Source organism: Podarcis pityusensis (genome assembly GCF_964106645.2).
Source record: "Podarcis pityusensis genome assembly, chromosome: 8".
Lineage (NCBI taxonomy): Eukaryota > Metazoa > Chordata > Lepidosauria > Squamata > Lacertidae > Podarcis > Podarcis pityusensis.
The window spans coordinates 8,289,071-8,314,563 of record NC_138033.1 but is presented as its reverse complement, the minus strand read 5'-3'; the positions used below and the strand labels follow the sequence as shown (position 1 = coordinate 8,314,563).

The following is a 25,493-nucleotide window of genomic DNA, read 5'->3' as shown; positions in this document are numbered from 1 at the left end:
ACCAGAATATATGCCAAGCTCCCCCTGCTCCTGGACATTTAAGACCTGCCCACAGCTTTCTGCTTTGAGGCCCCAGACAAACAGGTTAAAATGTTAATAAAAATGCACACTGCATCACAATAAAGGAAGGGGTGAAAGCTCAGTGGCAGAGCACATGCCTGGCAGAGAAAGCGTCCCACATTCAATCCCCAGCAACTTCAGGAAGGCATGTAACATCTTAGCTCCCCCAGCAGCCCCCAGGGCTGTGAAAGACAGCAGCAGCAGCAGCATCCACCCAGCAAGGAAGTCCTGGCCTGTGTGGGACTAACATGTAGCTTCTTCAACAGTCAGTTCCAGGCCAGGAGACTCAGTTGCAGAATGCAATTTGTTTTAACATCAGAGAACATAGGTGGGGGCTTACATACAGTACTTACACCTTTGCCCTGCTGCAGTGACTACTGTGTCAATATCTATTTTACTGTGTTTCAACTATCTAGTAAGCCGCCTCAAGAGCTTCAGTTAGTAGGGAGGGCAAAAATACTGGTTTTGGCAGCCAGAAGGATCAGAAAGGAGACCCTGGACAATATAGCAGTGAACTGTAATGGAGAAGCAGAGATCTAAATAGAGACTAAAAGTTGTGCTTTTGCCTGTATTTAATTTTTATTCCGATTTGTCATGGCCAATGGCTAGTACAATAAAGTTATTTTGATTGTATTGGCATAAATAAATGGGACAGGCAGCAGGTGATGGGAAAGACCCCTGCTTGGGAACCCTGGAGAACTGCTGCCAGTCAAGAGTAGACAACACTGAGCCTAGATCAGGAATAGCTAATCTGTGCCCCCCCCCCCAAAATGTTGTTGAGTACAGCTCCCATGCTGACTGGGGCTGCCGGGAGGCGGAATCCACTAGCATTTGGAGGGCCTCAGGTTAGTCACCCCTGGCCTACAGAGACCAAGAATTTGACCTTGTATGAGGCAACTTCCTAAACTTTCATAATCGCAACCAGGGACCTAACAAATGTTTCAGTCATCAAAAGGGTTAAAAGCAAGAAGTCCCTGCTGGAAATACCATCGCATCAGTGCTTGCCAGATGTCTGAGCCCGCTACCCTCAGCCAGGCATGTGTCTGTCATTAGGGAGCCATTAAAATGTTACACAGCAGCAGCAAGCAGTCCAGCGAAGAGAAAGCAACACCATTCCAGAGTTTACCTTCATTTAGCCTAGTGAATTCTTAGCTATGAAAAAACATTAAGGAGTCCTCTGCGCTACACATTTACACACATGTATGTTGGCTGGGGGGGGGGGGGGCGCATCACACATGCCAGATCATAGATTTCACCACCAGTATTACTGAAGCAATAAGCAGAACCATTTGAAGATCTATGACCATCCAACACAATGGAACTATTCTTCGTACTCACTACATTGTCTTTAAATGGCAGGCAGGCCTCCCAGTTCCTCTTGCATGCTTACAGCTTCTATAAAGCAGCAGGTGCGTGAACCTCAACCCAGCGTTAAAAGGATTGCAGCAAAAGGGCTGCAGAGAATGCTGTTTATTATTTATCAATATGTTAGAGACTCATTTGGAACCTGCCTTGGGACTCCTGCTTCCTGGCTCACAGCCAAGAAGAAAAGGGTGTGGAAAACAGTGCATAAAGAATACACAACATATTCGTCATACAATCAAGTATCCACCAAATGTTTAATGGGGTAGATCAGTGGTTCCCAATTGGTGGTAACCCATTGTGGCACCATTCACATAACAAAAATTACCACAGATATCAAACTTTTCAAAAGTAGGGGGTCCATGGCTTGGGTTTTGAAAAAAGCAAGGGATCTGCAGTACTTAGCTAACTGGAACCACTGAAGTTGACCATTTCACATACCCTTCTTTGTCGTAATTCTTCAAGGAGGAGCTTGGGAAAGAAGTATGGATTTGACTGCACAGTAGTGGTTCACAGTAAACTATGGTTAAGGCAGAAGGTCTGACTTATTATGTATTAACATGGGCAATGAGAACACTAGATCACTTTGCAACAATTTCAAGAAGTACTCTGAAGAGCAATTCACACAGTGAAGCTCATAACCAATACATAGATGTGACTTGCATGTCAAAGACAACTGGGAGCTGTAAACCCAGTTTAACTACCATTCTACACTGTGCAATCAGCATATTACGATGACATAATTCTAAAAAATGCAGAATGATTCCAGGAGACATTCTATTCAAAAGGACTATATTCTTAGTTTTACACATTCTAGTAGGAGGAACTATCTTCAGCAGGGTTAGAGTACAGAAAAGGAAATAAACGCCTGCTCTATGTTATAAATGTTCTTAGCTAAAATATTTTTTGGATGAAACTGAACGTCGAAGTTCTGGGTTTTCACTATCTTGACATAGATTAAGTGAGCTAAGCAGCCAAATAACGCTTTCATGGTCAACTTAATGAGACTGCCAACATGACGATCAATTAGTGCCAATGGGAAGGTGTGTGCTACAAACCTGCTTCAATAATGATCTGGGCCATAGCCAATTACTTGATTTTGGAACGGTGAAATTTGGTAACATTCTTGCTGTGATCAACAGTGGAGTCCGATTGACCTACTAGACTAAGCAGTTTATAGTTCATTGTAAAAATGCAGTATCATTTTGTTGCCATTAACAGAGAAATCTAGATAAAATTAAGTTACTGTCTCTGTACACAACTGGCTTAAGACCATATGCTGAGTCAGCTACTAAACTTGCAGCCTAAGAATGCAGATAGAAAGGGGAAGAGATTTATTACTAAAAAAAACCTTTTAAAAAAATCAATGTGATTGAAAAAAGAAGAAATCTGTGATACAGGGACCTGATGGAGGCAATAGAGCATTTAAGAATCTACCTATGTAGCAGGGGCAGTGTTATGGTAAGACTTCCTAGTGCAAATATAGACAATGTTTTTTGGGGAGGGAAATGCACATACATAAAAGAGGAAAGTGTAAAGATATCAACAGAACACAGCTGAGCTGTTAAGGATGCAATGCATCACTAATAAATGTACAAAGGAATAAATTAAGCCAGAGAACAGACCAAGCTTACAATTTGAAACTTTGCCATCATCTCTACCAACATATCCCTTCCAAGAGTTTGTGAACATGTACTTACTTCAGTGATGAGGAACCTCCAGCCCACAAATGACTCATGATCATAAGGGGTCCAAGTTGGCCTACAAGGCAATTTTCCTTAAACAATCCCCACTTGTTCATCAGCTAATGTCATTGGGTGCCATTATCTGATGGGCAGGAGGGTAGTATTCAATCCTTGCTGGGAACATATTGGGCAAACCAGATCCTTGCTGCCATTAAGATTGAACCCTCTGCTCAGCAACTAGTGAGCAAAGAGTTCAATCCTGCTGTTTGGCGGCATGTGTTTGTTCCCCTGCTGGAAACAGGGAAATGTAGCAAAAAGTTGTTCAGAAACAGTTTTGCAAACAGACCTGCACTGCTCTTTAAACCTCTGGTTTGCAAACCGGGACTGTTTGCAAAAGAGCTCTCAAGCAGTCCTGAGCTGCACTTTGAAGTCCCAACACTTGGGACTTCCAAGTGCAACATCACCCAACATCACTATAATAACATCAGGTGACTGACAGGTAAGCAGCCCTGCTCATCTGTAAAATTTTCTCCTTTAAGGGTAGGGAGCTAAGGATCTGGCCCATTAGCCAGAAAAGGTTCTGCACTCCTGACAGACATTTTGCCCCATTAGGACAATCTAAGATTCCAGGAAAGAAAGCTGCTGTTCCAACACACTTTAAGAAGTACAAGTAATATAATCTGCCCTGGAGCAAGCTGTACTATCTGATGAGATGTTAAGAAAATAATCTGCAGAATTTGGAGCCTAACCTCTGCAGATTGCTCTTCGAAGACAAAAATGTACTCAGAAGATGTCTGCTAAATTTAAGTCACTTTCTAGACTGACAGTGAAAATACATGCGACACTGAGGCAGAAGATGGACAGTCAAACTACATATGAGATGGGAGCTCTGTGAATAGATCTTTCAACATCTTTTTCTGTTATAAAAAGCAACTGTTGCTGTGTATGCTTTGGACCAGGGTCCCAGCAAAACAAGATGGGGGAGAATTTTAAGTTAAGTACCAACTGAGGTAGAGAATTTGGAGGGAGGGAAATGCAGAACACCAGTGCTCAAAACTCCCATTGTTCTAAGTGCATTTTGTGATAGGGAATTTCATTAATGCGAGCAGTTTCTGAGATTAAAACTGCAGAGTGGAAGGAAAGGAGGGCTTTTTTCTCCTCCCCCCCCCCCACTTCCAGCTACTCTCTGAAGACTAGAGAAGAGACCCTCTTAAGAATATTGGGGCGGTGGGCAGGGGAAGGACTAGACCATGCGAAAAATGAACATAATATTTTAGCTGCAGTTCATTCATTTTCAGCACTGCTTGTTATAAAAAAGTGCATCTAGACATTCTGTTGCTGCGCCCAAAACCTATGTTTAAGGTGCCATTTATTTCCTAGCTTTCGTATCTCAGTTTCTAACACTGCTTGACATGCTAGCTTTTATTATTATTATTATTATTATTATTATTATTATTATTAACTAAATTTGCATAACGCCATTCATCCACACATCTCAGGGCGATTCACAACACATTGAGAAGGAATAACTATTCATTTTTTTAAAAAATTAAAGTACTGTATGTCTGTACCAACCTTATTTGGTTATCAAACTTAGCATTAAACTTATTGTGATTATCACTTGCAGATCTGCATAGTTGTTAGTGTCGCTGAAGCTACTAACCACTCTGGGTGATGAGAAAGCATGTCTGTGCTGACTTCCAGGCTTTCCTAGCAGACTGGTGAGTAGGTGCTGCTGCTTAAACAAGGCTGCTTTTCAGAGCATGCAAACACTGAAGAGCCTCATGTTTTAAGACCCATGGAGAAAGTTGCCTGTTGATACCTTCCTTAGGAGCTCAAATATTAACACTCCTAACTTGAACGAATATGCTATTTAAAAAGCGAGATGCCACCAAGAGCTTGAAACTGCCAACAAGGCTTGAAATTCACAAAAGCTTTCAATTTACTGTTCTTGCATCAGCTTTTAAGCTTTGGAAGTTATGTCTGGCAGTTAACTTGTGCTCCCTCTGCTGGCTATGCAGTAGGTTGGCACCTCCCAAGCCTTTCCCCTCGGCCTTTGAATGCATTCCAGTCAGAGTTTTTGATTGTTTTCTGAGGGGTAAGCTAACGCTTCTAGATATTGCTTCTACACTTCATGAAAATGCTTAGAGGGCTGACCTCCACTGTCCTTTACACGTCCAAGTCTACTCTCTCTTTACTGGGAGTTCAAATAGGTGCTGTGGTATGCACACACTGTCTACACCAGAACAGAAGAGTTAACGGCATTCATATTCTTTCTTATTAACATTTGCATTCCTACTGGGAGATGCAGAAAACCATCATGGGATTCAGGAAGAGGAAATTAGGCTTTTAACTTTTTATATTTCCAGCTTCCACTGTATTATGCCATTACAGAATTCTGAAGCAATATATATATAAATATATAAAAAACCTGCAAGAAAAAGAAAGCTCCAAGCTACTACTGAAGCTTCCTCAAAAGGGGTTTTACCAGTTCAGTCTGCCTTTGTGTTTTTTCCCCTCTTCCAGGAACAGGGCTCTAATGCCAATGAAGAGAAGTATACCCTGCTGGCAAGAGGACAGCTGCTGCAAGTATGAAATCACCACTGTTTTGCAAAGCAGTCACGACATTGTTTAAAGAGACAAAAGTCTTTGCATAAAAGAAATGAACCTACTTCTGTTCAGTAGCTGTTTGTGTTGCAATGGAAAAAACCCAAATTAAGAAAATAACTCAGTGAAAGAAAAGTTTGAAACGAAGAGATAAATCTTACATGAAAAATAGCTTTCCACATATCCTATTTACAAGATTAAAAGCTGCTGTTTGACTGGCTTCTCTGCACATTCTGGATGGGATATTTCAAGTCATTCCATTTTAGAACAACAATGAAGCTCCCAAATAGTAAGTTTAAACACAAGCTTCACACTGCATGCCAGACAAATGTTCTTCAAAATTCTCTACTCCATAAGAAGGAATCAGCTGCTACTTGTTCCCAATTTGCTTTTAGAAGCTGGACTTGAAAATGAAAAACGGAATGTAAAGGGGGAAACAATTTATAACCTTTCATTACAACACATTTTCCACCCTTATAAAGCAGACACATCTAATCTATCATCTTGCTCAGGAAAGGTCATCAGAAAATATTCCCCCCCCCCAAAAAAAAATGAAAATGAAAATGCACATTTGTTTTCAGTTTCCAAACAAACCCTGGAAAGAATTTGATGGCATCCTTTACAATTTTCTCTCATATACAGACTGCTGAATAGGTAAGAGAGCTGTTCGTATTTCATACAATTTGAATGTTTGCACTCGTATTGTAACCCTGATTATCTTAGTAAAAAACCTTGAAAATTAAAATTAAAAACACGTTGAAAGTATTAAGTTACCTTTGTTGTCCTCCTCAAGCTACGTAAGATGTTTCTTTTCCTAGGATCTTCATCAGTCGTCTCATATGGAATGACAGCGTTATCTCCCTTATATCCTTGGGAAGTGTGGTCTTCTTCTTTCTTCCTAATTGGCCCCAATTCATCATCACTCCCTACACTGAAACTGGTCCTGTAACTGGCAAATCTCCCAAGCCTCGTGCATCTTGTCCGATACAACACTGGTTTACTAATGATGGACACCTTCCGGCCTCGTTCTAAGGAGCTCGTGTCCATTTCACTGTCCGACCCGTTGCCGCTGCCATTGGACTGGGTTTTGTTAATGTTACGAATGGTGATGATTTTGCCTTGGGTGCTGTCGTGAGGCACAGAGTAGATATTTTCCTCCTCGTTCCTTGGTTTGACTACTGCGTCCATGGGTTCCGCATAATCGGAAGGGTCAAAGCCATCTGTAGGTGGCCACGTGGTCGAAGACATGGACTTCCTCTGTGCATCCCGATGCCCTTGATCCAAATAGGAGAGGTCCCCCTTAATATCAAAGTGGACAGGGGGCTTTGGTTTCACTGGCGGAGGTACTTTGTTGTTCAATTTGCTTTCAAAAGTGCTCATAGCAGAAAAGACAGAAAGACCATCATTCCCCTCCAACTCCATGGAAAGTTTAGAAAGATCTTTGGACAAAGTGGGCATGGATGTGTCATCTCTGAAAGGGCTGTAGGTTGGAGGCTCAATATCTTCTTCTGAATCATGAAGGTTTGAATTACAGAGAGGCGAGCCAGCCCGGGGTGAATTGAACACTTCTTCTGTGGTGCTGCACGCTTCGGCAGCATTATCGTACATGTGGGTAGCTTCAATGATGTTTTTTCTCTCCACCACATCTTTGAAAAACAGATGAAAAATCTCTAGTTTATGCTGAGGTTGACTACAAGGTATGGTTGTAAACTTTCCCTCTATATCCTGGGCAATTTCTTCTCCCTCGGTTAACTGTTCTCTGCTTAAATCATTGTCTAGAACATCTATTGAGCCATCAGTGAGTGCCACTATCTGAACAGGGATAATGTCCTGCACTTCACAAAGAAAGGCACGTAACATAGCCAAAGATGCTTTACGTTTAGCTGAATAAAACAAAATGTAGCCATGGACCAACCAGCTTTTCCTAATGCTAAAAGAGGAATGGTATGAAAGCAAGGAGAGTTCTATACGCCTCTTGTGTGGTCCTATGGGATATTCAAGTAAGACAGAATTGCTGCTTCCACACTGGGAAGGCCTACAGGTTTGGGACTGAAGAATAGGTAGAATAATATCATCTGCATTAAAAGGATCTCCGCACAACAAGCACATGACAATACGAAGGTCGATATCGGCCAGATCTTTAATGCTTGCTGTTGAGCTCATGAGATTTAAGTTTCGCTTTGAGTCCAGCAAGCCTTTCAGAACTTGACTGATCTGCTTTTCATTAATATTACGCCCATATCCAATGCCAGTAGAAGCAGGGTCGAGGAAGACGCATTGTAGCTTACTGGCAATCTGCTGTCCTTGCTGTATTAAACTGTGTAGTGTTTCTCCACTGGTATCTCCTCTCTTGTTGACCAGAATCAGAGTCAGGGGAAGATGAACTAAGTGGTTGTCCCTTCGGCCAAGGGTTGACTCTCTGCTCTTTTCAATACTTTCAACAACGTAAGACAGAGATTCCTTAGAGTTATAAAGGCAGAGGCAACCATGCGGCTGAAATGTTGGTGTCTGGAAAGAATTAACAGGAAGTCTGACATTACCCTCTATAGGTCTCAAGGAGAGCTCATACATCTTCCCATCTATCACATACTTGTCATCATTTGTGCAAAGAGCTCGAATCTCATTTGCTAGCTCACGTGCAAGTCCATCTTTACCAAGAATGACTAAATTGATTCTATCTATATTGGAATCTGAAAGCAAGTTTTTCTGATTGCGATCAGATGGCCTGATAAACCTAGAACTTATCAAGTGCTCGATTTTAGCATCTATGCAAGCTGGGCAGCTGGGACAGGTTTCCTTTGTTGGGTGGTAAACAAAATGAATGTGTTTCAAGATCAGGGCATCTCGCTCAGCTTGCAGCTTTTGTAGTGCTTTAAATCTCTGCTCTTCACCCAACACATCCTGGATGACACCCATTTTCTCCTTGCTTGGTTTGGCATCAAGCTCCAGTTCATAGAACAGTTCTGAGTACTCTAAAAGCAGTTCCTGAAATTCTTCCTTGGCCCTCTCTATAATTTGCTTTTGATGTCTACTGTAAATATCCATGTAGACAGACTCCTCAAGCCACATATAAAAATCCTCGTTCATGATGAAACTGCGAGCTTCTTCCCAAGGTTTTCCTGGTGTTATGAAAGGGGAAGTCTCCAAATTCTCTTTGAAAGACCTTCTCATTTCTGCCCTTTTCCTCTCGTTCCTCAACTTCTCTAAGTGGGCCTCATAGAGCTGCTGAGCAGGCAGGGTCTCCATCAGGTCAAATGGAATGCGCTCATTCTCCATGTTATCTATATGGCTGGTGGCATCCCAGGGGGTCTCTTCAAGAACAACAAACCACTTTAAGAAGTCTGGTTTTGTCTCCAGCAGCTTCTCCATTTTTATGCAGCTCAAGTGGTTTATTTCATCCAGGTCTGGAACAAGGGCATCAAAAGCAAGGGGCAATGAGGCAAGGTACATCTTCCTCCTGCGCTCTATATGTTCTTGTTTGAGGCGATGAATGTGCTGCAGGAAGAGCTTCTTGGCTTTCTGCGTCCCTTCCAGATACACATAATCCTGATACTCAGGGGAGGACTGCATCTTCCGTGAGACATTCAACCAAGTCTCATTGTGGTTTTTGACTATGCGGCTCACCAGCCACTCGTACTTATCTTTAGCAGCAGCAATCTGCTGGCTCTGCTGCTTCAAAGCCTCAAAGTAAGGGATAATTTTAGTTTTGCCCCTGCTTTTGTCGATCAGCTGCACTAAAGTGCTGAAAGCCAAGTCAACGTTCACATTGGATCTGGCAGACGTCTCCACCACCTGGAGGTTCTTTTTGCTTAAGGCAAAAGTGTGCGCATCTCTAATGTACCGCTCCACTCCTTCGTCACACTTTGTCAGAACCACCACAGTGGGCTTTTTAGTTTTCGTGAGCTGATTGTACAGGTTTGAAACAAACTTGAGCTGATCGTCAAAGTTCCTGTTCATACCCCTGCTGACGTCGATGCAGAGGAGAAAGCCGTCCACCAGCAGCTTCCCATCTGGCATCTGCTTCTGTTCAAAGTCTTGCTCCAGCCCAAGCTGATCAGTGCAAAAGTACATGAGCTTTTCAGCTGATGCGAGTTTTGTCGCAGCCGCCCTTTTGATGTAGGGCTGCAGGGCTGTGCTGCGGTGGGGCTGAAAAGTCTGGTCATCAATAAACTCAGTCTGCTCCACAATATGCATTTTACATTCCACACAGTCCTCCAAAGAACGCACAACTTCCCCCCAGTACAAGAAGTGGTCATTGTTAACCACCCTTCCTCCAAAGTCACTGGTGCTGAGAACCGAAGTGTGGTCCAAATGGAAGTCATCTGCCCTGGGCCGTACAAACCGATTGCACAGGCAAGACTTCCCAATGCCACACTGCCCTTTCTCTTTTTCTGTCCCAGACAACCCCACCACACTGATGTTGTAGGTGGGAATGCGAACATCTTGCTTCCTTGCCATCATCATCATCCAAACATCCTGCCACACTCGGCTTCTTCCTAGAGTATTAGAGTCTGCCGCACTCCCATGCAATATCAAAAATGACTGGGTGGCTGTTGGCGATCCAGGTGAATCATCTCCAGGACAGTGAAGGTGGCTATTTCCCTGCTGCATGCGCCATCAGCAGCTCAGTTGTCACTGATCCTCAGCACTGGATAGACAGCATTCCCCCCTAGAGAAAAGAAAACAAACACAGTCTTAGGATGATTAAAGGGATAGCACTAGCATGGTTTTAAGAAAGATCTTTAGCGCAAACATGAGATAAAATAATAAAAAGACAAGTTACGCTTTAAATGTATAACGAAGACAAATATTAAAGTAGAAACTGACTTTGAGGCTGGGTTCTGAAAATTGCTCCTGGAATTCTCTCTCACACACACTACCAGGAAACAAGTAAAGAACACCCCTTGTACAACCCTCTTTACAGCCCTAATATCCTTTCTCATTTTAAAAGCAGCATGGGGGGGGGCAGTCAGTTCCACAGGCATTTTTTCCTCTTCCCCTTTCTTTCTCGAAAAGGAAATGGGTCCACGGTTATGGGGTGCAAACCTGAATGCTAGTACAGTAATGCTAATAAGTATTCTGTATTACAAACAGCTTCCAAGGCACTGTCTCTATAGACAGGAATGCTGCCCTTCTTGCTTCGCACCATAAAGAAAGAGGAAGCACTTGGAAGACCCAACAATGCAATACCCCAAAAGCTGCTTGTGCAGTTCTCTTGATTTCAGGAAGGATGGAAAGGAAAAAGACTTGCATACCGCTTTTAGGAAGTAGCTCTATTGACCCTTCCAAGAATTTTTTTCTTCTTCATAGTACGAAGCAAGAAGAAAACCCCACCCACAGCCTCTACAATGCAGCCCTGTTTTAAAGCAGGGGAAGCATCATGGAGGGCTGCATTTGCGATAAGCCTTGTACTATGAGCCCATTGCTTGTCTCTCATTGCTTCCGCCAGTTCTGTAGAGGGAGGGGAATGCATTGGGGGCCACAAAGAAGTGATAGCAGAATGAGGGACAGATGGGGGGACCATGGAGACACAAGATAGGAGCTGTGTGGACAATTATCCCATATAATATTGAAGTCACCTTCTCTTGGCAAATGTCCTGTGCTTTTGAATGGTTTTTTGACAGGCAGAAATTGACAATTGATGCTTTCTTTGGCATCAAAAGGGCAAATGTGGACCTGTTGAACATTCACCTGCTGGAAAGCTGTTGGAGGCACAGAAGCCCTGGCAGGGAAAGAGCATACCCTTAAGTATTCTGATTTCCATTTGCACAATGTCTGTCTACTCATATTGCTCAAGGTCAGTAAGCCCTTGCAAGAGGACTATCACTATGTTGTTTGAATTTGTTCATGTTATTAGGAGAAGCTTAAAAATTTGAACTATGTACCAAAGCTCGACTGGTGCAGTCAGAACACTTGTTCTAGGCAGTATCCAAAGCACCATAGCAATTGACAAAACAGAAATCAATGTAGCTCTGAACAAAGTGGGCATTCTAATGAACAATATATTCTGTCACTGTCGCATTTCAGGGGCTCCCCCGCCCCAGCAAATATACATATATAGGCTTTGTATACTGCCTTGAGACACGTGGAATTAAAAAAATAGTATTTTAAGTGTGTAAGTTGCCTTAATAGTTTTTCTTGCTCATCTTCAAAATAACTAAAGTAAATGGCTACTGCATCCATGAGGAACTTATTGGCCAAGGCCACTAAAACACAAGAGGACTTTTAACTGAAGCCTCCCAAACCCAACATTCTTTGCAATGGACCACAACTGCTCATTACCTGCGTTAGAATATTGGGATTTGGTTACTTTTAAAAATGTTGGAAGTCCCCAGTCCTGAACAGTAATGTGATTAGTTTTACAGTTTAATATTTTCCACTGTGACAATTTGGGGGTTTTAGCAACACTTGAATTTTGGCAATTGCTACCTACTGCAAAATCCAGCTGGCAATATTCCCAAAATGCTCCACATGTTTCCTTGAGGGAGAAAAATTCTTGCATTACTCAGCCCAGATTTATCAGTGCATCTAGGTATCTCTTGTTTGGGGTGATTTCAAATGCTCTAGACCAGGCATCCCCAAACTCGGCCCTCCAGCTGTTCTAGGACTACAATTCCCATCATCCCTGACCACTAGCCCTGTTAGCTAGGGGTGATGGGAGTTGTAGTCCCAGAACAGCTGGAGAGCCGAGTTTGGGGATGCCTGCTCTAGACACAGGACATGTATGGGAACATGAGGTAAGACCACTTCCAGATTTCCTGAAACAACAAATTTGCAAGAAAAGCTGAGCAGATAAGCTAGTTTACAAAAGGAGAGCAATTCTTACCCATCAGGCAAAAGGCTATGCCAATAAAGGTTCAGATGGACAACTGTGTATCTACTTTCTACAGTTTATCTGGCAGTGGTTACTAACCAAGCACTAATCACAATGAATGAGAAATCATCCTAACTACCTATTAACTGCCACACCATGTGGTCTGTGGGTACTAGCCGCATGTCTGCAAACTATAAACTCTCTTTGCCACCTCGCTACAAAACTCCGTTGAAATAGTCCATCACCAACAATGAGAGTGAGAAAGTTCTGTCCTGGAGAACAGCAAGAAAAGCTGTTTACTTAAAACACAGCCTTAGAGAGACAGAAATAATGAAACTACTACTACAAGCATACACTCCTTACTCTCCCTCTACTCAAACATATTTAATGTTTTATTTACACAATGTTGTCAACACCAAACGCACCAAGCCAAAGACCTCTTTGGTGTTTTTTTTAATGTAAAGAATGGTACCAGATTAACAGCTGATGATTCCATTCATGAAAAGGATGAACTGAACTCTCTGAACTCACAGGCTCAGTCTAATAGGATAACAGTTAAAAGTGTGAAAAGACCCAAATAAATTCTTAAGTAATATTACTGTGGCATCATAACTACTTGCTTTTAAGTGGCTCTTTTCTTCCCAGAACTGTTTTAATATTTGCTTAGTGATTTTAAAATATTTAAAATACTGTTACATAATCCACCTTGGGAGGCTTAATCCCTACAAGCCACCCTAAAAATACTCTTATAAAAAAATGAAACAAAAATTAAATTAAATTAAATTACAAAACAATCAGCAGTCTCAATCATACTGCTTTAGTGACATGTTAAAACTGACACTATCATTTAAAATTTGGGGGCATTCAAATGGCATTGCTTGCTTTCATAGTTACAACATGCCTGTTTTTAGAGAATGTGGACTTTGAATCCGCAACCAGTATAAATTATCCTTTGCTTTGATGGCCGAATAATGTAGTTTAACTAGTTCTTCAGTTGGAATGAATTACACAAGACAAAAGGCTGCTGTACGTTTGAAAATGCTATTGTACGCTTGAGTTAGAAAAGGAAACCTAGAACATTTGATCTTAAGTGCATTCAACTTTTCTAAGAGTTAGTTAAAAAAAAAAAAGCTGAGTCACCAGATTAAGTATTTGGACTACTACAAAAAAAGTGGGATAGAGGAAGTTGACACGTACTATAAACTGAGAGCTGCTCTGAATCTACAGCCAACTGGATATTTTATCTTCATTTTACAGTTATAAATCAAAGATTTTCTACCAAGTCCATTCAGTGCAGCTGGTGCAGCTGGAATGTTTTGGGCTGGGCTTTTCTCACATATAAAGTTATAGGCAACAAGATTCTCAACCCTGAAAGAACATAATTCTACTAGAATTTTCATAATAAATTAGCATTAGCAGTTAAAGGCATCTTTACAGCCAATGGCGCTCAGACCAAGAATAGTTTTTTGCATGCAACTTTCAGGGCTTGGCACCTCAAATTTGAACTTAAAAGATTCACAGTCAACATTCTTGATTATACACATTACCTCACACAGGACAACATCTATCACAGTGTCAGCATAAGGGGTTAGGGGCCTTAGAATTAGATCCTACTGGTGTACAATGTAGTACCCTGACTAGAAGACTGATTATCTATTTCCCTTTCATGCTGCTGTCCAAGAAAGATAATGGCACAGGATTGATCAGCAGCTTTCTCCTCCATGTAAATATACACATATAAATATTCCTTAACCAACAAGCCTTTTACATGGACATTTTTATTCCAGTCTGTATTGTACTTCAAATTCTATTTATAAATGTTTTATTGTTGATACTTGTTGTCAAGTTGCTCTAGGATATTTTATGGGAAGAGATTCTTGAATGAAACGAACAGATAAATCCTGGCACTTCTGTGTAAAATGGCACCTCGCTGCTGCTCAGTTCTGTGTGCCACACATTAAGAAGAACGTTGACACATTAAGAAGAACATTGAACTGAAGTGTGTCCAAGGTTGATGATCAGGATAGTAAGGGATCTAGAAACTGGGCGTTTTTAGACTGGAGAAGGGAATGATGCGCAGTTAGGGGTGCTGTAGTTGCATTCTGTATGCACCGATTAGGGGTTGGACTGGATGACCTCTAAGATGCCTTCGAACTCTAAGAGTCTACTCTTATTCTCAAATCTTGTTTCTGATGCTTCTCTTTCTCATAATTACTACCACCTGTTTGCTTGCTACGCAGAAAGCCAATGAGCAAGCAGACAGTGGCTTTTAGGGCTAATCATTCTCACCACCACTGGTGCCTGGGTCAGAGTGAGAAGTAGGAAACAAGCTGAAGAGCAAGCTCAGTGGGCTGCCTGCACAGATGCACAACTATGCCACTTATGGAAGCTGGTCCTCATAGCCAACACAGAAGGATTGGAATGTAGTAGAAATAATGTGTCCTGCAAAACACTACAGCTATGGTTTTCCCAGTAGTGATGTATGGAAGTGAGAGCTGGACCATAAAGAAGGCTGAGCGCCGAAGAATTGATGCTTCTGAATTATGGTGCTGGAGGACTGACTGCAAGAAGATCAAACCAATCCGTTCGGAAGGAAATCAGCCCTGAGGGCTCACTGGAAGGACAGATCCTGAAGCTGAGGCTCCAAGACTTTGGCCACCTCATGAGAAGAGAAGACTCCCTGGAAAAGACCCTGATGTTAGGAAAGATGGAGGGCACAAGGAGAAGGGGACGACAGAGGACGAGATGGTTGGATAATGTTCTCGAAGCTACCAGCATGAGTTTGACCAAACTGCAAGAGGCAGTGGAAGACAGGAGTGCCTGGCGTGCTCTGGTCCATGGGATCACGCAGAGTCGGACACGACTAAATGACTAAACAACAAAAGGGGAAAATGCTCACATAAAAGCAGAAACCGATCTGTCACCAGGCAAAATATGGAGAAGACACATGGCAGCAAATCCAGCTAGTATTGCATGGCAAAGTCCAAAGGTAAACTAAGAACAGTCTTCTCCATACTAGGCATCAAATACTAGTAAGTTCCAACTCCTGGGATACGTTGAAAGCAAGCAAACCATAATGGAAAGCATTAAGAGCCAGAGTAGGAAAAGATTGAGATGGCTGGTGTTGGAAAGAGAACAGGAGGATACAAAAACAAACCAGCAAAGTGGCATGCCCAAGTGCCTGAGGAGAAAGGCAGCAGGGGGCTGTCTCAGCACTAGAAAACCTGTGGGAGGCTTTTCATTCAACAGAAGAGCAAAATGACACGTGCAACAAATTGATGATACAAATGAACAAGCAGTATCTCTGATCTGGAAACTGGCCAGGTAAACAATCCATGTTAAGTACAACTTTTAAAACAAAAAACATTGTTACACACTGAACTTCACCACCACTGAAACTTTAGTCGCCCACAGAGCCTAGGACTTGCCAATCAGAAGGTCGCGGTTCGAATCCCTGCGATGGGCTGAGCTCCCGTTGCTCGGTCCCTGCTCCTGCCAACCTAGCAGTTCGAAAGCACCTCAAAGTGTAAGTAGATAAATAGGTACCGCTCCGGCAGGAAGGTAATCGGTGTTTCTGTGCGCTGCTCTGGTTCCACATGACCCAGAAGCTGTACGCCGGCTCCTTCGGCAAATAAAGCGAGATGAGCGCCGCAACCCCAGAGTCAGTCACGACTGGACCTAATGGTCAGAGGTCCCTTTACCTACGGGTGATGAGCATTTGCTAAAATATGTTGTACAGTGGTACCTCGGGTTACATACGCTTCAGGTTACAGATGCTTCAGGTTACAGACTCCGCTAACCCAGAAATAGTACCTCAGGTTAAGAACTTTGCTTCAGGATAAGAACAGAAATCATGCTCTGGTGGTGCGGCAGCAGGGGGAGGCCCCATTAGCTAAAGTGGTGCTTCAGGTTAAGAACAGTTTCAGGTTAAGAACGGACCTCCGGAACGAATTAAGTACTTAACCCGAGGTACCACTGTACTTAATGAAGCCCTGTGGCTTGGGGTATCGCAATACTGGCTGTTCTTTTAACTGGACTTGAACTGCTATGTTTCGAAGAGTGAAACTATAAACATATAAGACTATGCCTGCAAATTTCCTACCAAGTAAAGTTTTAAAACTAGGAACAAAAGACATTACAAGTGTTAAAGATAGGAGTCGCAACATATAACAGCCATACAACCAGCTCCATACTCACTCCTCCTGCTCCACAATCTCAATGCTTTTCTCTGTGTTGCCATTCTTGCTGTTCTCTCGATCAGCAAAACAGACACACTTTTCAATTTCCTATTAATTATCTAGTAAATAATTTCCCTACCAGACAAGCAAGCAGTTCCAGATAAAGTTATGAGAAAAATATTAAATAAAAAAATGCCAATTCAGTAGAGTGTGAAATCCATGCATATACAGTGGTACCTCAGGTTAAGTACTTAATTCGTTCCGGAGGTTCGTACTTAACCTGAAACTGTTCTTAACCTGAAGCACCACTTTAGCTAATGGGGCCTCCTGCTGCTGCCGCGCTGCCAGATCCCGATTTCTGTTCTTATCCTGAAGCAAAGTTCTTAACCTGAAGCACTATTTCTGGGTTAGCAGAGTCTGTAACCTGAAGCGTATGTAACCTGAGGTACCACTGTACTTAGAACCCAGTATATACAGTTCCATAGCCTGTTATCAGCCCTTCTCTTCATTTTAGTGGAGAAAAGAAAGGCTTGTATCATAGGCCACATGCATCCCTAATGTGTAGTGCTTTCAAGATCAAGCCTTAGTGGATCATATGCAGTTTTAACCGATCATTTGATCAAATTTCTCAAATCAATGTAAGGAGAAAGCACACTTTTTAGCTGATGTGTTTGTGGCAACATGTACCATGTTAGAAAAGGCATTCCTTCATGAAAAGGAGACTATGTCTTTTCTGGGATGGTACCCTGCAGTTTTTAGAAGCATCAATATAAAATTGGTCGCCTGATCAGTAAGGGCACATTTTAGACCATGGGTAGGCAAACTAAGGCCCGGGGGCCAGATCCAGCCCAATCGCCTTCTAAATCTGGCCCACGGATGGTCAAGGAATCAATGTGTTTTTACATGTCCTTTTATTTAAAATGCATCTCTGGGTTATTTGTGGGGCTTAGGAATTCCTTCTTTCCCCCCCAAAATATAGTCTGCCTCCCCCCCCCCAAGGTCTGAGGGACAGTGGACCGGCCCCCTGCTGAAAAAGTTTGCTGACCCCTGTTTTAGACAGACAAACAAATGTATTTTCATGATCTACATCTCCACTATTTAACCTTCAACACTTCCAAGAACTGACCTCACTGAATGTTGCCCTCATCCACCCAAATCTTGATGATTTTGTCTGCCCATCACAGTTGTAGAAAATGCAACGTAATAAACAACAAAAAGGGGGAAGAAAAGCAAAAGAGGAAAAGCGGGACTCCTCAGCACAGAAAGCTAGTTAACAAAGAAGCCACACAATACTAGAGTGAACCCTGGTTAACCCTGCATTAGGTACAAGAAATACAGCCCCACATTAGGATGTTTTATTGGTATAGTAATGCTTCCCTGCCGCAAGTAGCGCAACTAAATTATCTTCCCTGTTTGCTGGGTACCGTTTCTTATGCAAAATTAAGCACAGCCCAACTCAGCACTCTCTTTAAAACATACCCTCAAATTAACCTAATTTAAGGGGTGTTTGTTGCTGCAAACATGTGCATTATTTATATTTAATGCTAACTTCCAGCTTAGTGTGGTTTTAGTGTTCAGAATTACACACTGTTGAAAATCACTTTTAATAAAGCAAACGCTGAATGACCCTGAAGCACAGCAGCGCAAGGGGTGCCGCTTCAGTCCACTGCCCGTACTGTATGTGTAACAATGGGGAAAGGATTTCCTCACAGAGTCGTAAATTTTCTCACTGCACCACAGTGGCTCAAGTGTAGAAAATCTCTGAAATGGGTCATTTGTATCTTTGGAAAGGCTGATTTAAGCTTTTTAACCATCTGGATCTGAAACATTTAATCTCAGGCAACAGATGGGCTATTCTTAGATGAAGGGTGTACATGAGCTTACAGGCCATGCACACCAACCCCAGCATCACCCTCTGGGTCCCTTCGGAAATTTACTGATACAAGGAGAGAAACCAAGTATGTGCACAAATCACGCAGGCACTGCTACTAGCTGGGATGAATACGCTCGAGTCCGGCTTAGCAGCATGCATTCTCCTCAGCACATAAAGCCCACTATCCGTTGCATGGGTAAAGGCCCACTATCAGAGGTGGTTTTCCAAAATACTATTCCTTCAACACGACGCATCTAAGATTAGCACAATCCCCTGGAAGCAAAGCAGATAAGTAGGCATATTGTAAAACTTCAATTATGACACATTAGTAGCATACCTCACCACCATCCCTAAGGGAGGATATTAGCATGGACAATCCTCCTTCCACTTCAAGAATGTGCATAATTCTCTTGCAGTTCTTTCAATAAAATGAGACTGAGATGGAAAGATTTTTGTGCATGCTACTGACAGTTGTGTCTACCAAGTACTGAAATCCTAGAGCTGCGTCAAGTGCTGCTCCAGAGGTTCCCTTGATTTTGGGGGTGGCTTTTCAAGTTAAAGACGGGGAACTGCAGAAGTAAAAGGATGACCTTTAGAAATCCTGGTGTATGGAGTAAAACCTGTCACTCAACAATTTAGATCTCACCTAAGTCTGCTACTTATGTGAAAGAAATTAAAAGAAAGGCTACATTTGCTTTTTGTTTTGCTTTTACTATTATTGTTAAAAGAACTCATTTTTCTTCCTAGCTGGACAGGCAAAGCTTCTCTCTTTTCTGTTTACTTCAATAGACTTGCATACCAAAACCTTCTGCTAACAGAAAATGTACTCAAAGAATCCAGTGTTCAAGCAGCAACTTTTATTAGCTATCACAAAATCTATGTTAGGCGAAAGATTAATATGCACACGCAGATTATAAATACAACATGTACAGCCTACTGTACAAATGCACCCTCATTTTAGCTTGCCTAGTGCTTCTAGATAGATAGATAGATAGATAGATAGATGGATACATAGACAGATAAAATTAAACATATATAAGATGCTGTATTCTTATCTCCACTTGAAATATTGCAGAAAACACCCCCTGTATAAGAGCAAGAAAGGCTTAATTTTGCTTCTTGGCCAGGAAAAACATTCTGGGCCCTACACAGCAGGAGGCATTTCTGTTGATATGCCTAACTAGGGGTATGAAAATTGAGAAAGACAGCAGTCCATGGTGCCTAAAAAAACCCTTAAGCCTGAACTGGCACAGGGGGTACTGCACAGGTAAAGAAAAAGGGTTTCTTTGCCTCTTGAGATTTACAAAAAATGTTGCACAGCATCTAAGCAAATCTGTAACCAGAAAGTCACATGTATTTTTTAAATGAAGCATAGGGAGAGTTTCTCTCGACAAACAGTACTAGTTATATGTCTTACCATCTCTCTTACTTTCAGCTTTTAAGAACAATGGGCTTCTCTATTTAGTTATAAAGAGGAAGTCTGTTGTTAAAATCATTTAGAAAGCAGACATGAAATAAAAGAGGGAAATGCAAAACACAACTCAGAATTTCCAAAAATACCCAGTATTTGATACATAGGAATCCTATCTCCCCACAAGTTTAATCTTAAAATGGGATTTGTCAATTAAGTCCATCTGCTGGACACCTTCACCAGCTTGTTCTGAGACTGGAAAGCCAATACACACCTCAGCATAAAAACTGAGGTTTACAAGGGAAAATAGCTTGTTCAGCATCCCAGCAATTAGTTAGCAATAGCCCCATTGGTTATTAAATCAGAATGAGTGAGTAAAATAACTAGATTTTAAATCACGTGTCAGGGACTGGCAGGACACTGATGAATGTGCACCAGGAGAAGGGGGCCTGGAGTTTGACTCGGGGGGGGGAGTGATTTGTGGGGAACTGTACTTGTCAGGAGGCAAGAGTCAGGGCAAGGTGAAGCTTCACAGTTGGAGAGTGGAGCACAGAATGGGTCAGAAAAAGAGGAAGGTCAGGCAAGCAAAGGGCCAGGTGTGTCCCCCTGCCTCCTCCTGCACCACTGTCTCCCAGCACCAGTAGGGAATTGAAGAGGGATGAGCAAAGGAAGCTGACATGCAGGCACAGTCTCTGGCTGCATGCGCACAGCCTGTAGGGGGGAGGTACATAACTGGTGGAAGTGGAGTGGCCCCTTGTTGCTACAACTGCTCCATAATAATAATAATTTTATTATTTATACCCCGCCCATCTAGCTGGGGTTCACCAGCCACTCTGGGTGGCTTACAACGTATCTTAAAACATAATAAAAACATCAAGTGATAAAAACCTCCTGATACAGGGCACAAAGTGCAGACCTGGGAATAGCTGCCTAGACGTTAGACTGGTGTGCATGGGTATTCGGAGCCATACAAACTACTCTTCACTGTCAGCTTTGACAATAAAGAGTTTACTATCTGCTATGTGCATTTTTGGTTGGGGAGCACCCTTTCTAGGTCTCTCTACAGGCCTTCAGATCTCTCTCCAAGCCACAAACGTCTCCCCAAGCCACATCCTCGCTGGCCCTGCTTCATAGCCCAAGTAGTTTTGCCTGGCTAGAATGTGGCCTTGAACTCTGACCGTGCCTCTTGCTTGCTTGGATGGCAGGAACAAGCCTACTGTACAAATGTAAAATTAAGATTTGTTCCTCCATGCACTTATGCCTCTGGTCTCAGAAGGTTGCCCAGAAGGGAGTGAGGGCTTTGGGCTGAAGGTTGCCCACCCCTGTCTTAAACCAATAGCAAAACTGGCTATTAGCATTTGTAATTTATAGGGCCAAAGATCCAAAACCTAGCTAGGCTACTAACTGCAAGAGCTAGTAAAGTTCTTGAAATTTTGCATTGAAACAAAAGACCTTCATATTCCTGTATCGCAGGCTGTGCTGGAAACTCCCTTCAGGTTCAAAGGTGATTTCCCATGCAGCATAGAGAGCAAACAATGTCTGCTCACCACAAAAAGGGAGGGGGGAGTATGGGTAAATAAACTTTGCCACATTTAAAGTAGTCCAGTTCTCGCAATAACCTCTCTCTAGGCCTGCTCAGAATCTTTCATAAAAGACAGCATCACTACTCCACCACTTTTTGTGCTACCACATAAAAAGAGCTGTGCTTCCCTTTCCCATCCAGCCAGCCAGAGAACTGTGCTCTCTTGGATTGGTTCTTAAAAGGGAATGAGGGGCAATTTCTCTCACCTTTCTGCTTTAGTTTCCTAGAGCAGCAGATGGGATGCAGTCTGACTGCTTTGTTCCTCAAGCAACAAAGCTCCCCGTCTTTGCCAGCTGTTAATTAAAAGTGATAAATGAGACAAAAAAGGGAAATATCTATGCTAGCAGCATTTCTACTTCCCCCCACCTTTACTGGGGGTTTCCACACATGGAAGGGTCAACCTCTGTGAACTCCATGGACCCTCTTTTAAGAAGAACCAGACAGCCTTCACAGTTCTTAGGTCTGTTGAAAGAGGTGCAACTGAAACTGCCTAGATCAGGGGTCAGCAACCTTTTTCAGCCGGGGGCCAGTCCACCGTCCCTCAGACCTTGTGGTGGGCCGGACTATATTTTGAAAAAAAATAAATGAACAAATCTATGCCCCACAAATAACCCAGAGATGCATTTTAAATAAAAGCACACATTCTACTAATGTAAAAACACCAGGCAGGTCCCACAAATAACCCAGAGATGCATTTTAAATAAAAGGACACATTCTACTCATGTAAAAACACGTTGATTCCCGGACCATCTGCGGGCCGGATTTAGAAGGCAATTGGGCCGCATCTGGCCCCTACACCTTAGGTTTCCTACCCCTGGCCTATATCATCAACCCTTGATGGATTATGAGATGTCAAGAAGTCCAAGCATTCCTATAACAAAGTTAAAAGGCATCACACTGTCTGCTGTTTCAGTGGATTCTCTTATTTTCCACACCCCAATGCACACACCCCTTTTTTAGTTTAGCAGCCAATTGTATGAAATTTAAGGTAAAGGTAAAGGTACCCCTGCCCGTCAGGGCCAGTCGTGACCGACTCTAGGGTTGCGCGCTCATCTCGCTCAAGAGGCCAGGAGCCGGCGCTGTCCGAAGACACTTCCGGGTCACGTGGCCAGCGTGACGAAGCTGGATCTGGCAAGCCAGCACCAGCGCCGCACACAGAAACGCCGTTTACCTTCCCGCTATAAAGCGGTCCCTATTTATCTACTTGCACTTAGGGGTGCTTTCAAACTGCTAGGTTGGCAGAAGCTGGGACCGAACGACGGGAGCTCACCCCGTCGCGGGGATTCGAACCGCCGACCTTACGATCAGCAAGTCCTAGGCACTGAGGTTTTACCCACAGCGCCAAAGAGCTACTAATTGGTATGATGTCACTGCCCACATTTAGATTACTATTGCTTATCCCTTACTGCCCTGAGATAAAGCGTTGGATATTTTATGGGATGTTACAAGTATGAAACCTGGGAACAGTATGAAGTTCAGGGAAAGAGACAGAGTATAAAGTTTAATATTTTCTACCTGTTTTCTTATTCATTGTAACAGTGGGATGAATTGGTTTGCAATCTATAAAAAACTATTTTTACTAAGATGGTTTTCCCACATCTGTTTGTAACACCGAATAAGCACGTTAAGAATTTGTACCGTAAAGGTTGTATATATCAAGATGCCAATTAAGATGCAATTGCACACACCCCAAGCTCTAAGGCTCGTTCGTTATCACTCTGTACTCCTCAAGTCTTTTCACTGTGCTTTACAACTTAAGAGTGCAAGACTGTATAACATCTATTCATTTTAACCAGGCTTATTTCAAATAATGCCCTATATAGAACTCTAAAGCTATGCTCTTTCTCTCTGTTATTTATAAGCAATGCACACAGATTTTTTTCCTCATCTACAGATTTACCTTGCCCCACTGCAGTTCAATGGACTATAAGAACAAGGTCTTTCTTCTGCTTTCTGTATTAAGAAAAATTAAGCAAGCAGAGGTTATCAACTCAAACACATCCATCACTAACAAAGGGAAATCCTAGTTTCCCCATCAATATTCAAGCTGCAACAGAAAATGTAAAGACCTTATTCTGGCATCATTATTCAAATAGATTATTATTAACGTCAAATAATTTTTTAAGGGAGCAGACTTCAAACATATAAGAATTAGACAAATAATGTGAGACACTCTATAGCTTGTTTGAGCACTGCCAAAGCCCTATCACTGTGGTATCAGAACACTCTGAAGCATCTAACAGCTCACATAGTTGAAGACTTGGACAGTAGCCAAACCACCTCCCTAGCTGGGTCATTAAATCCAACTAAAGGGGGGGGGGGGAATTCAGGCTGTAGCTCAGGTCATCACAGCCTGCCTTCCCTACTCCCAGGGATGTGTTCAGTGGACAAAGATATTCTCAAAAGAGAAAGGTAAAGCTATTGTTAAAAATAATGGTTTAAGGCTTCTGCAATTATAACTAGACAGCTAAAAGCTAGAATTTAGCCTCCAAAACTACAGCTAAAGAAAAAGGGGCCATCAACTGAGGAACATTACCATCACAAACCCCAGTGAAATTAATAGGTGCTTCATGAGTATAGCTCTCACTTCTGTTCCATTTCAGAGGAATTCAAAATCAAACCATTGACAGCAGACAGTGAACCAAAGTTTAAAACTACTAACAGAGTTAGTAGTAAAAGTCTGGTGTTCTTCAGCAGTCGAGATTTCTGTGGTGCAAGTGGGCAAGCACCACTGAATGTCACTCCCTATATTTAATTTAACATTTATCAGAGTTGAAGTATGTGAAAAAACATAGCAAAATTATTATTATTTTTTTTAAAAAAAACATGATTCAGTGATCCCAATTTCAAAGTTCATATATAGGTTACTCATACCAAGTTACTTGTAGTAGTCAAAATACTGGCTGGACATATTTTCCTATACTGGTGTGTTTAATTAATTAAGTAATTAGCATACCTCCATTCAGCCGAAGATCATAGTAGTTCACAACATAAAAATGCAAAATGAGAACACAAAATACATAATAAAACAAAAACAAACCAATAACCCCCTTCCACAAATACATTTAAAATATAATAGATATTTATTTATTTTTATATCTGAAACCTTCCTACTCCAGTGGTCTATTGGTTAGCCACTCTACATGCACATTGTAATGCACTCCCTACCATGCAACCACGCTGAATTTGAATAAGCTGACAATGTCATGGTCTAAGGAGTATATCAAATGCTTCTGAAATGTAAAAAAAAAGGGGGGGGGAATAAAGAGCTGTGTTATCAGCACATGAAAAAGTATTAGAAGCTTTGTAGGGTTCAATGCTATAGATAAATATACCCTATAGTGGACCTGATCTGTGATCCTCTCTGAATTTCATATAAACCTCCTTTTATGCAAAGACTCAAGCAAAACCATAGTGGGTGATCGGTTTCACACCAGTTCACCCCACATTCCCTTGCTGCCCACTGATGCTTATGAAGGACCAAACCACAAGAGATGTACACCACTAAACCAGAGTGTAACATACAGTGACTGGGACCTAAATCCTATGGGGCTAGTAAGGCCCTATTTCGAATCTTACACCCGATATGAGATCAAATAAGACGACATGAGGGAGCAATCTAGCCTGATTCTGATCCTCCAACATATGTTCACTCTGGCATCTGTATATGTAACCTCTGCCTGTGTGGGTCCTAATGGGCTTAAGCAGAGTAAAACGTAAGAGGCAAAAGACCCTCTAAGTCCAAAGAAATATCAAGGTGTTGGACACTTCAGAGCAGCTTCTTTGCAAAAAGCTTTAGTCCCAAAGGGATGGGACAACCACAGCAAATGGCAAATGTATAATTTGCAGCTTACACAAGATAAGAGTCCAAAAATATTATTCGGCTCAACTGCAGAACAAACTTCCATTCCCTCCTTCTAG

The 25,493-nt window shown here is 42.2% G+C and overlaps 1 protein-coding gene across 1 annotated transcript in view; it reads right to left on the bottom strand.

Annotated features, from left to right (window-relative positions):
• The window catches only part of ARHGAP35 (Rho GTPase activating protein 35), an 81,168-nt gene that overhangs the window by 42,653 nt on the left and 13,022 nt on the right, over positions 1-25,493 (bottom strand). Inside the window, exon 2 of the mRNA XM_081018592.1 lies at positions 6,489-10,383. Within this exon, the coding sequence (XP_080874718.1) occupies positions 6,489-10,325 (3,837 nt within the window). The 5' untranslated portion in view covers positions 10,326-10,383. The remainder of the gene's footprint in view (positions 1-6,488; positions 10,384-25,493) is intronic.